The 12928-nt window shown below is 39.5% G+C and overlaps 1 protein-coding gene across 2 annotated transcripts in view; it reads left to right on the plus strand.

Annotated features, from left to right (window-relative positions):
• The window catches only part of LOC132828162 (decorin-like), a 70153-nt gene that overhangs the window by 21626 nt on the left and 35599 nt on the right, over nt 1–12928 (plus strand). For both annotated transcript variants that reach the window (XM_060845089.1, XM_060845088.1), the window contains exon 2: nt 10335–10550. In XM_060845089.1, the coding sequence (XP_060701072.1) occupies nt 10340–10550 (211 nt within the window). In that variant the 5' untranslated portion in view covers nt 10335–10339. The remainder of the gene's footprint in view (nt 1–10334; nt 10551–12928) is intronic.

The raw sequence follows: 12928 nt of genomic DNA on the forward strand, positions 1-12928 counted from the left end.
CCTGTTCTACCATTCAGTATAGTCCATGCCTGATCTTCAGCTTTAACTCCACCATTCCACCCATTTCCATATGTGTAGATTCCCGTTACAGGAGAAACTAAAATCCATCTATCTCAGCTTTAAATATATATATTATATATATATATTTGCAATGATGGAGCATCCACAAGCTTCCCATGAGGATAATTTTAACTATTAAGAACTCTTTAGTAAAGGTGATTCTCTTCACCTCAGTGTTAAATAATTGAATCTTTATTGTCAGACTGTATTCCTGTATTTTTTATTCCCCAGATCAAGACAACTAAGTCTCAGTTGTGCACTTCAGAACTCTGTATGTTTCATTGAGGTCACCTCTCATCTTAACTCAAGAAGGTACATGCTCAACATACTCAGTCTGTAATCAGAGGACAACTCTCTCACCCCTCGAGTGAACCTTTGCTGCACAACCTTCCCTAAGTATAGAAACCAAAACTGCACACAGTGCAGCAGCTGTGATTTCCCCAAAGTGCTGGCCAGTTACAGTTAGACTTCATTATACTTGCACTCCAATCCCTTTGCAATAAAGACCAAAGTACCATCTAACTTCCTCACTAAAATCGCACTGCACAAGGTTAGTGTCCTTGTAGGAGTTTGGATCCAGGCATATTCATACAGTGCCATCATTCTTTAAAATACATGTGATGGATCTGCACCAATCTGTCTTGAAGTCAACAGTATGATATGAAATGAAACGAGTTCTCTTTATCTTGTTCAGTTCAACACCGAGCTTCTCCTGAATGGGCATACTGCACTTCACTGGAGTTGATTGGCTACCAGGTTTCTGCCTCCGGCAGAGTATTTGTACTTGATGTGGGAAAAACTATGTTAGTTCCCTAACTAGACTTGAGTGGACTTGGGTAATGTAGTTTTGAATCAGGTGTACTAATCAGAAAAATTAATAGAATGCTATGTTTTAACGGGAGGGGAATTGAATATAAGACTAGGGAGGTTATGCTTTGGTTATACAGGACATTGATGAGACTGGATCTGGAATAATACTGGTCACCATACTTACAGAAGGATGTTGATGTATTCAGAGAACATTTACTACAGTAATTCCTGCAATGAGTGGATGGCCTTGTAAGGAAAAGTAAGGCAGGCTAGGCCTGTGTCTTCTGGAGTTTAAAAGAGTCAGAGATGACTTTAAAGATCCTGAGGGGATTGGGCAGGAGTAAACATGTTTCCTGTTGTAAGAGAATTTAGAACTAAGAGGTCATTGTTTAAAAGTAAGGGTCACCCATTGAAAATTGAGAAAGGGAAAAAAAATTTCTCTCAAGAGGTTTGTGAGTCTTTGGAAATACAGTGGATGCAGATGTTTAAATAATTTTAAGGCAGATGTAGACAGATTCTTGATAACCATGGGGATGAAAGATTATCGGGGATATGCAGGAATGTACAGTTGAGGATAAAATCTCATCAGCCATTAGGTTTGAGGGGCCGAAATGGCCTACTCATGGTCCTTGTTCATATGTTCCTATGAAATGTTCAATAGACATTTATTCTAGTTGCTGGTATATACATATATTACCATCATAGGCACTGGTTCTAAGCAATTCAGTTACAAAAAGCAGCAGGCTTACAACAGTTTTTCATGCTTCAACTCACCCCTAAAATTAGAAACTGCAACATTTTTACCTTCATGTCACATGTTATGATACTCTGATGAGAGCATGTGCATGTCCCTTATAGGAATACAGTATAAGGTCATTCAGACCAAACCTCACACAGTATACTCAAATCTATCTGAACATCAACATTTATAAGCTTTGCTCCTTTTAAAATGTATTCTACTTTTCTTTTCTAACAACCAAGCTGGATTATTTCATTCTTATTCAACCTATACTCCACCTGCCACCTTGATGTCCCTCACCTAACCTGCCTAAATCTCTTTGAAACTGATATGTGTTCTCCTCAAATCTTAAGTTCCCAACTAGTTATGTATCAACAGCAAACATAGATGTATAACTCTGACTGTAAGTGATTAGTAGAGATTGTATGGAGTTGAGGTCCCAGCAATGATCCTTGCAGCATAACAATAGCCAACAAGAACATGTCCTCTCCTCTTTTCTTCATGTCCATTAACTGTTCCTTTATCCATACTGACACATCGGCCCCAAAGCCAATATTTTGCTCTCAACACAAAATGAGTTTCTATCCAACATGACAGTGTTAAAGCAGAAACATGAGACAAATGCCAGGAAATAAGTAATATAACTATTTTATTAGGTGTGACCTTGGCTAAATGAGGGAATAAGTTCAATAAATTGTTGGCTTTAAAAGTTCCAACTTTATTTTTGTTGCTCACATTCATGTAGTTTCAAAGTAATCTGATTTGTGTGCCCAGGATTCTGTACAGGAAAAAGATAATGACTAGGCCTGTGGGAGTTTGAGTGTTGTAATTTGCTTTGTTATTGGTTTTATGTAATTTTAACATTCTCAGCATGATTAACATCTGCATATCAACTGGGACGGCAGTGGAGTAGAAAAATGGGCCTCTGCATGAAAAATATTGTGCTTTACATTTTGGAAACTTCTACACTACCCATCTAGAACAGCATTATCTGGCTCAAACTCAAGTTAATAAGGGTCTTGTTTACACTTCCTCTCTCTGTTTCTTTTCCCATTCACCCAGTCGTTCTGAATTTTTTGCTGTTGCTCTGCTTGTGGGCCACTTCTGTTCCATTTTTCACTTTCTTGTGGTAATAGTTCAACCACACTTTCATTCTCCAGCTCTACTACCACAATATCAGATGATTAATGACAACAGCGTGTACTACGACATTTTTAATTCAACAAACATTCAAAGGCACTTCGCAGACAATCTGCCAGGCAGTGAGTGGCAGTGAAAATTTGGGCGAGGTAACTATAAGAAAGACCAGTGCACTAGAGGATACTCCTAAGGATGGAGAGAGAAAATAGGAACTTGGTGGAATGCAGAGTTCAAGGGGAAAAAGAACATCATGTACATATAGGATTGCTGAAGTTTCTGTTAACCAGATGTTTAACATAAATAGAGTGTGCATGTTACTCATATGAAGATGTACAAAGTGATAAAACACTTACATCAGTGGTTACAAGCTATTAAGATCTTGAGATGATAGAGAGCTGCATAACACAAATCAGAATTATATATAATAGCATGTAAATAAAATTATTTACTTCAGAGAATCAGAATTTTTCCCTTTTTCCTTTAATTCCCTATTTTTGTATCAAATCTATTTTAGTATCTATGATGTGCAACTAGGCACTATGCACCTAAGATTTGGGTGGCATGGTGGCACAGTGGTTAGCACTGCTGCCTCACAGCACCAGAGACTCGGGTTCAATTCCCGACTCAGGCGACTGACTGTGTGGAGCTTGCACATTCTCCCCGTGACTGCGTGGGTTTCCTCCGGGTGCTCCGGTTTCCTCCCACAGTCCAAAGATGTGCGGGTCAGGTGAATTGGCCATGCTAAATTGCCCGTAGTGTTAGCTAAGGGGTAAATGTAGAGGGGAATGGGTGGGTTTCGCTTCGGCGGGTCGGTGTGGACTTGTTGGGCCGAAGGGCCTGTTTCCACACTGTAAGTAATCTAATGACATTGTGTGTGGCGACATTGTACACTTTTCACTGTATTCCCATACTTGAGTACATGTGACAATAAAACTCAATTCTAAGTCTAATTCCAATAGTCACTCTTTGATGAGGCAGATGCAGAAATGGAGCAGTCTAAGAGCAGAGATAATCTAAGGGAGCAGTCTTTCTGCAGTACAGCGTAGAACCAAAAGTTTCCCATCTCATCGGAATGAGGACTGATCAACGAAAAGGTTGTGTCAGTAAAGAGACAGGTCAAACCAAGATATGTGGGCCAGAATGATGCATTAACCAGGAAAATGGAAACTGAAACTGGGTCACGAATCTGGCAGAAGATGCAGAAAGGTTTGACGAAAACATGGTTGATCTATTTGGTGTTGAAAGGAGCCAGTAAAAACTGGGAAAGAAAAGATGCATTGAGTTGGTGGTGATTAATGCTGGAATTTAAAAAAAAATATTTTTTGATTGTACTAAAATCATAGAATCCCTAAACGTAGAAGCAGGTCGTTCAACCCATCGAGTGCACACCCACCCTCCACCCAGACCCACCTCCCTACTCTATTCCTGCAAACCTGCATTTTCCATGGCTAACCCACCTTGCCTGCACATCCCTGGACACTATGGGCAATTTAGCATGGCCAGTCCATCTAATCTGCACATGTTTGGACTATGGGAAGAAACTGGAGCATCCAAGCAGACAATGGAGAATGTGCAACCTACACACAGACACCCGAGACTGGAATCAAACCAAGTCTTGGCACTGTGAGACAGCAGTGCTAACGAATCACTGAGGAAGTCAGGCCTGAAGGTGGACATACCTGGAGAAGAAATTTAACTGTTACCTTTGATGTTAAAATGTTATTATTGCCATGTCCAGCAGAGGGAAGCCTAATCATACGCCCATGTCAATCCTCGTTGCATAAGGTCCTGGCTGATATATAGAAGGATAGATACTTTTCGTAGAATAACATGAAAACAGGTCTTGTTAGTCAGATCCTTCTGTCTTTATAGTCCACGTGAGAACAACTGTGTGATCTTATTACTGATCAGCTTGGATAATTTCCAGATTTCTCTGTTTATTTCTGTTTTCACCTGTACTGGAATTCTCAGGAATTCTTGATCTTTGTTTTTCTCAGATTTCTTTTTCTGTTTTCAGATTGTCATATTCAGCTTCCCACTTCCACTCTTAAACCATAGACAATAAATCAAAGTAGCAGAATTTAGGCCATTCAGCCCATCGAGCCTGTTCCGTCTTTCAATCATGGCTGATAAGTTTCTCAACCCCTTTCTCCCAATTTCCTCCCATAACCCTTGATCCCCTTGATACTCAAGAACCTATCTATCTCAGTCTTAACTGTACTCAATGACCTGGCCTCCACAGCAATGAATTCCACAGATTCACCTCTCTGGCCGAAGAAGATTCTACTTATCTCCATTTTAAACTGTTTTCCCTTTACTCTAAGACTGTGCCCTCAGGTCCTAGTTTCTCCTCCCAATGAAAACATCTTCCCAACATCTAATCAATCCAGGCCTTTCAGTATTCTGTATGTTTCAGTAAGATCCCACCTCCCCCCCCACCTCCCCCCCGCCCCCATACTTCGAAAATCCATTGGTATAAACCCAGAGTTCTCAAATGTTCCTCATATGTTAATCACATGAATATCATCATGAGACCACAGACTAATGTTTCCTTTGTTCAGCTTGGTCTTTTAAGAGAATGAGACCATTTAAAGAACAAGAGGAGGCCATTCAGTCCTTCATCTGTTCTCATTCAATAAAATTGTAACTGACCTGTACCGTAACTCCATTCACCTGCCTTAGCTCCATAACCCTTTGTAACTTTGTCCAACAAAACACCATCAGTTGCAAATTTAAAATTGTATTTATCCTCTACAGCTTTTAGTGGGAGTGTGCTCCACACTATTGTCTCCTTTTGTGTAAAGAAATAGATGCTACCAGCACGCTGAATGACTTGCCTTTGATAATAAATTAAGGTCCCTTTTGTAGGTTCTTACAGCAGCAGAATATGTTTTTCTCTAAATTTCCTAGCATTTACTTTCAAATTCCTGAAAGAATTCAGTGAGATCACTATTTAATCCCCTTTTTTCCTGGAAATTCAAACCAAGTTGATCTGATCTCCTTTTGTCTAATCCTTAGGTACCCTGGTGAATTTTTGCTACACCCATTCCAATTCTGACACATCCTTTCCAAGATGTGAGACTCAGAATGGTGTGCCTTACTCCAAATATGGTCTAGATAAGGGAGTTATTTTTGTAGAACTAATGTAAACTTTTCTCCCTCTGTATGCTAGTTCTAAAGATCATTCTACTATTCTATTTGTGCTTGATTAGTTCATGAAGCTAATGCCTTGTTTTATCCTTTCCTCAAATGCTGAGTTTGCTAGCTGCACCCCCATCCGTCACTCTCTGATATCTTGCTGATCCGACATATTGCTTGATATGTCAATGTCTTCTCTTAAGAAAACCCGCTCATTCCAGGTACCAATAGTAAATATGTTTTTGAAATGTAGTCACTGTTGTAATGTATGGACACAGCAACCAATATAGACAAACTCTCAAAAACAGCACCATGATAAGAGCCATAGAGTTAATAGCCTAGTGTTATTATTACTAGACTATTAATCCAGAAACTCAGCTAACGTTCTGGGGTCCTGGTTTCAAATCTTGCTATGGCGGATTGTGAATTCAATAAAGAATTAAGATTTTAACAATAACCATGCATTGATTGTCAGAAAATCCCATCTGGTTCATGAATATCCTTGAGGGAAGGAAATTGCCATCCTTGCCTGATCTATGTGTGGCTCCAGATTCACTTCAATGCGATTGACTTTTAATTGCCTCTGGGTAATAAATGCTAGCGATACCCACATCCGATGAACAAATAAAAAAAAAGTTTGCATTGTTCAATATTGATTGGAGATTAAGTATTGACCAGGTCACAGGATATCTCTCTAGTCTTCTCTGAAATTGTTAAAAATCACACAACACCAGATTATATTCCAACAAGTTTATTTGGAAGCACAAGCTTTCAGAGCGCTGCACCTTCATCAGGTAGCTAGTGAGGCAGGATCATAGGTCACAGAATTTATAGTATAAAGGTCAAAGTGTCATGCAACTGATGTGATATAGTGAACAAACCTAGATTGCGGTTAAGTCTTTATTTACTGAGAATGGGTTACAGGTTTTAATTCATTAATATGTAAATCCCAGAAATTCTTTCAAGTCACATTCCTGAGGTTAAAAAAGGATCATTTATATCCACCTGAGAGGGCAGACTAGGCTTTAGTTTCAAATTTCATCCAAACAGCACAGCAGTTCAAACAGTGCAGCATTCTGTTCATACTGCACATCAGGACATCTGCCTCGATTCTGTGCTCAGCTTTCAGAAGTGGGATTCAATGTACGTGTCCCATCAACTGAGTTAGAGCCATTTATATTACTGTATGGTTATTTAACTTACTATATTTGGGGGTTATTTGTAAGTTAAATGGTTTTGGATGGGTAAAGAGTGTCTACTGCTTTACACAGAAGCCCATGACCATGAGAGACTACTGCAATGGATTAGTTCTCCTGGTCCCACAAATTTGTTTACTATTTTCCTGATTGGTTATAAGCTCTTGGAATGTCAAGGGAGAGAATTACTATCCTGAGTGTTTGCAAACTCTTAATTTAAATTTTTTTTAAAGTCAGTGTCTTGCAACATTTGCTTCACTGATATTTTCTTTAAAAATATTTTAATTGAAGCTAACCCATCAAAGTAACAGAAATTCAGCAGCTCTGCTTGAGCCCACTCATTTTTACATTTGCTGTCACTAAATTGTCAGTTCAAATGGAAACAAATCTGATTGAGGCAGTTACATCAACAATAACTATGCGTATTTATATAGCATCCTTAGCACGGCAAATAGTCCAAATTGCTTTGTAAGAGTGTTACCTAACGAAGTTTGGCAAGGAGCCATCTAATGATGAGAAATAAAATGGAATGTAATCAAAGCTTAGTCTCAGGAGACAGATTTTGAATAGCTTCAGGAAGGAAGAGTGTGGATTAAAGGCAGAGAGGGGTTTAGGGAAGGGAGCTGAGGTAGGTGAAGGCATAGGTGCCAATGGGGAAGCTGTGAAAATAGAGGTTGTACAAGAGAATGGACTGAGATTTTGGAAGATAGTAGGGTTGGTGGCGGTTACAAAGAGTGGGGTGGTCTATGAGTCACGATGTTGTGAAAGTAGCTATCTGCATCTCCCAAGTGTGTGCTGTGAAACAACTGCTATGATATACATGAACATTGGCACTGTTTTGTTCTCTGAATTGAGGTATGTAAAGGGAGAGTTGCTGTAGTCCCAGAGGTCCATGGATTACTTACAGATCAAAGAGAGACAACTAGTGTTGGTTTAATTTGTCAGTCGTTACACCTCAGGCAAGGCAGAAGGTAGGCTGCTCATGATAGCTTCAACCAGTATAGGGAATTGAACTTGCACTGTTAGCACGAGTCTGCAGCAGAAAGCAGTTGTCCAGCCAACTGAGCTAACCTACAGTGGGAAGCAGTAGTATAATGATAATAACTGGGCTAGTAATCCAAGGTCCAGACTCATTCAACCGCCATGCGTTCAAATCCAACCAAGGCAGCTGACAAAATTTAAATTCAATCAATAATTTTGAAATTGTAAGCTTATCTCCAAAATAACAATGAGGTCCTGATTCCAGAGTATTTAAGGAAGTGGGCCTAGAAATAGCAGGTGCATTGGTGAATCAGTTTTTAGCATTCTGCAGACTCTGGAAGAAATCCAATGTAACTCCAGTCTCTAAAAGGGGAGGGTGAGAGAAAAAGAAGAATGATAGGCTGGTTAGCCTGACATCGTTGGTAGGGAAATGCTGAAGTTAATTATTGAGAGTGCAATAACTGAGCATTTGGAAAGTTATGACAGAACATTAAAGGGAAATCCTGCTAAACAAAATTTTCCAGAATTATTTTGAGGATGTGACCAGTAGAATGGACAAGGGAGAATCAGTAAATGTTGTGCATCTAGATTTCCAAAAAGCTTTTGACAAAGTTCCACACAAGAAATTAGTAAGGAAAATTAAAGCTCATGTTATTGGACATAATGTTTTGATGTAGATAGAGAACTGGTTGGCAGACAGGAAGCAGACTGTTGGAATAAACAGGCCCTTTTCAGAGTGGCAGGTAGTGACATGTGGGGTGCCGCAGGGTTCATTGTTGGGAACTCAACTGTTCACAATATAATTAGTTATTTGGATGAAGGAATTGAATGCGATATCTCCAAATTTGCAGGTGAGACTAAGATGGGGGACAGTGTGTGCTGAGAGGAGGATGCGAAAAGGCTGCGGGGTGACTTGGACAGGTTGGCTGAGTGGGCAAATGCTTGGCAAATGCAATATAATGTGAATAAATGTGAGGTTACCCACTTTGGTCGCAAAACCAGCAAGGCAGATTATTATCTGAGTAGTGGCAGTTTAGGAAAAGGTGATGTGCAATGAGTGCTGGATGTCATGGTGGAGCAGTCGTAGACGGTTGGCATGCAGGTGCAGCAGGCGGTGAGGAAAGCTAATAGCATGCTGGCCTTCATAACGAGAGGATTTGTCTATTGGAGTAAGGATGGCTTGCTTCAGGTATATAGGGCCTGGGTGAGGCCACACCTTGAGTACTGTGTGCAGTTTTAGTCTACTAGTCCGAGGAAGGACATTCCTGCTGTTGAGGGGGTCCAGCGAAGGTTGACCGGGCTGATTCCCGGGATGGCAGGACTGACATATGAGGAAAGATTGGTTTGACTGGACGTGTACTCTCATGAATTTAGATGAGTGAGGGGAGAATCTCATAGAAACCTATAAAATCCTGATGGGACTGGACAGGCTAGATGCAGGACGAATGTTTCCAATGTTGGGAAAACCCAGAATTAGGGTACACAGTTGAAGAATAAGGGGCAAGCCATTCAGGACCGAGACGAGGAAGAATTTCTTCACTCAGAGAGCTATGAACCTGTGGAATTCTCTCCCACAGGAAGCTGTTGGGGCCAATTCATTAGATATATCCAAGAGTGAATTGAATGAGGCTCTTGCAGCTAAAGGGATCAATGAAAATGGGGAAAAAGCAGGAATGGGATACTGAGATTGCATGATCAGCCATGATTATATTGAATGGTCTTCTTCTGCACCTATTTTCTATGTTTCTATGAAACTAACATCAATTGTCATAAAAATTCATCTGGTTCATTCATGCCTTTTAAGGAAGATAAACTATTGTCCTTACATGGTCTGGCCTACATTTAAATCCAGATCCACAACAATTTGATTGACTTCCAACTGTCCTCTCAGTAACCTTTCAGCACAAGGGCAACACTGATGAAGAGTCATCTAGAGTGGAGATGTTATCTTGCTTTCTTTCCATGAATGCTACCTGATCTGCAATAGTCTCCAGCATATTTGGCTTTCAGTGCAAGGACAGTTAGGGTTGGACAACAATGGTAGTCTTGCCAGCAATGCAAGAAATAATCAATTTAAACAAAAGATGAGAGAGAAGAGTTCAAGCGTGGGTATAAAATTACATCAAGTAAGTGATATACAATTAGGTTTTGTATTGGAATGTGTATTTATAATATCTGAAGTGTTTTTGCATGGGACACACATTGGATTTTTGACTTGTACAAATAGTGACAACTCAGATACTGAAATCCTGACATTCTCTTCTTTACAGTCACCATGAGTGGAGCTGTTCAGGTCTTTATATCCTGTTTGGTCGCTGTCATGCTCTGCCAGGCAAAACCCTTCAAGCAGTCCAGTTTCTTTGACTTTGTTGGAGAGGAACAAGGATCTGCAGTTGAACCAACTCCTGAGCTTCCTATCATCTATCCATACAAATGTCCGCCCAGATGTCGCTGTCACATGAGTGTGGTGCAGTGTTCGAATTTAGGTAAGGAAAGTGCACACCATCCATATCAGGAGAAAATAGAATTGAAAATGAACAAGGTCAGTATTCTGTTCAGTTCACTTGTAGCATAAATGGAGCTAATTCAGAAAGATCTCCTGCATTGAGAACACAAGGATATTCAGGACAAAAATACTTTTGTTGGGTTTTGCTGGAAATTAAAATTCCTTTATTACTGTATAAATTTCAGATTTAACTGTTTGAATTTCCATACTTTTCCTTCATCTCTCACTGTCTTATGTTGTGATAAATTCAGTAACAATCAGTACCTTGCTCAAGCAGCTCTTCTCACATGAGTCTAAGCAATGAGAAAAGTTCACTAGGCATCATAGCTTAGTTTCTAACTGATTAGGGGCTCTCATCATGCATTGGTAGTGTCCCTACCTTTGAACCAAGTAGTTCAGGTCTCACCTACTCCAGAATTCTATAATAGCATCACTGAACAGGTTGATTAGGAAAATACCTAGATGTTACCTTTTTTTTTAATTCAGTAAAACAGACACTTGTAGATGGTGACTGAATGGCAGTTTCATCATCACTCCTTAAGCTAAGTTGAATTTTAACTCCATCTTGAACCTATGCCCTTTGGTTCTGGACTCCCCACCCTGGGGAAAAAGAACTTGGCTATTCACCCTATCCATGCCTCTCATGATTTTATAAACCTTTATATTAGCCACCAGCTTTCAAACTATTATAGAATCATAGGTCATAGAGATATGCAGCACAGAAACAGATCCTTCTGTCCATCTCATCCAGCTATCCTAACCTAGTCTAGTCCCATTTGTTAGCACTTGGTCCATGTTCCTCTAAACCCTTCCTATTCATATACTCATTCAGGTGCCTTTAAATGCTGTAATTGTACCAGCCTCCACCACTTCCTCTGGCAGCTCATTCCATACATGTACCACCCTCTGTGTGAAAAAAATTGCCCCTTCGGTTTCCTTTAAATTTTTCCCCTCTCACCCTAAACCTATGCCCTCTAGGTTTACATCCCCACCCCAGGGGGAGCTTTGAGCTGATGCAGAAAAAAGGATTGAAACTGTCTGTATGCTCTTCCAAGAATATTCTATATTTAGAATGGAAAAATTTAAATTTTTACCAGCACATGCTGGTATTTGACATCAATTAAATAACAGCAATTTGTATTTATGTCATGCTTTTAATCTTATAAAACATCCAAACACATTTTACAGGAACATTATAAAACAAAATATGACACTGGGTTACATGAGGACATATTAAGTTAGGTGACCAAAAGCTTGGACAGAAGGCAGTTTTAATGAGTGTGGTAAAGAAAGAAACACAATAGACAGATGGAGAAGTTTCGGGAGGGTATTCCTGAGGTTAAAGCACAGGCAACTGAAGGGATACCATAAATGGCAGAGCAATTTAAAAAGGGCCAGTCAGAATCTACTGACTTTTCTATGCCATATTAAGTACAAGGTTGAAGCTTGCACAAGGATTGAAACATGAAAAGATGGCATTTTTATAACTCAGCCATTAAACTCTAATGCATTTCCATAGGGTCCTGCCTTCGATTAATCAGCAACAGATTTTTAGAAAACATAAACCTTGAGGATGTTATAACTGGAAGAAATGAGCAAGTAAGCAATATCAAAACAGTAGTCAGATGATCTGGGAGAAACTTGACAGTAGCTGTACTGAGCAATTTCCTTGTAAAACCAAAAGCAGTCATGTTGCGCAGTGAATTAAATTACTATTCTAACTACTACCATATTCAGACAGTGAAAACTCAATGCTGTTTTGAAGAAAATATGGAAAGTGACTAATTGTGGGAGAACATATAACTTCAAAAATATGTTGACAATCATCTTAATGCTGCCTAAAATCCTGTTTACACAGAAAGCAGAATTAGTTTATAATGGACATGATTCAAATTAGACTTTATTACTTCACCCTAGTGTCTGCGGTACAATGAGTCTGTGTTGCCCTGATGAAAATTCGTAAAGGCACTTTGTGTATAGTTAGGCAAACAAACTGAATATTGAAAGGTTACTTTCTTGTCTAGTTCATAAAACATTTCTGGCCTCCAGCTTGGTCTGACTCATTCAGCTCAGGCAATGATATTTTATGTGTCCCAGGATTAAAATTTCAAACGTCATGTTGAAATCTAATACTAAGCTAACGATCAGTACCCACTTTCTGGAGTGAGGTAGTAAAAGGTTAATTTAAACTTTCTCCATGTTTCTTTCTTCCCCATATGTTTCTGCCATCATTCAAGATTGTAGCCTGGCTAGACTATAAACCTCAATAGGACGACAGTCAACTTTGTTTGATTGATATTACTTTTTTGTGGCAGGCAAAGTTTTAACAAACTTTAAAAGTGGTTTAACGGCTTTCTC

Source organism: Hemiscyllium ocellatum, chromosome 26 (assembly GCF_020745735.1).
Source record: "Hemiscyllium ocellatum isolate sHemOce1 chromosome 26, sHemOce1.pat.X.cur, whole genome shotgun sequence".
Lineage (NCBI taxonomy): Eukaryota > Metazoa > Chordata > Chondrichthyes > Orectolobiformes > Hemiscylliidae > Hemiscyllium > Hemiscyllium ocellatum.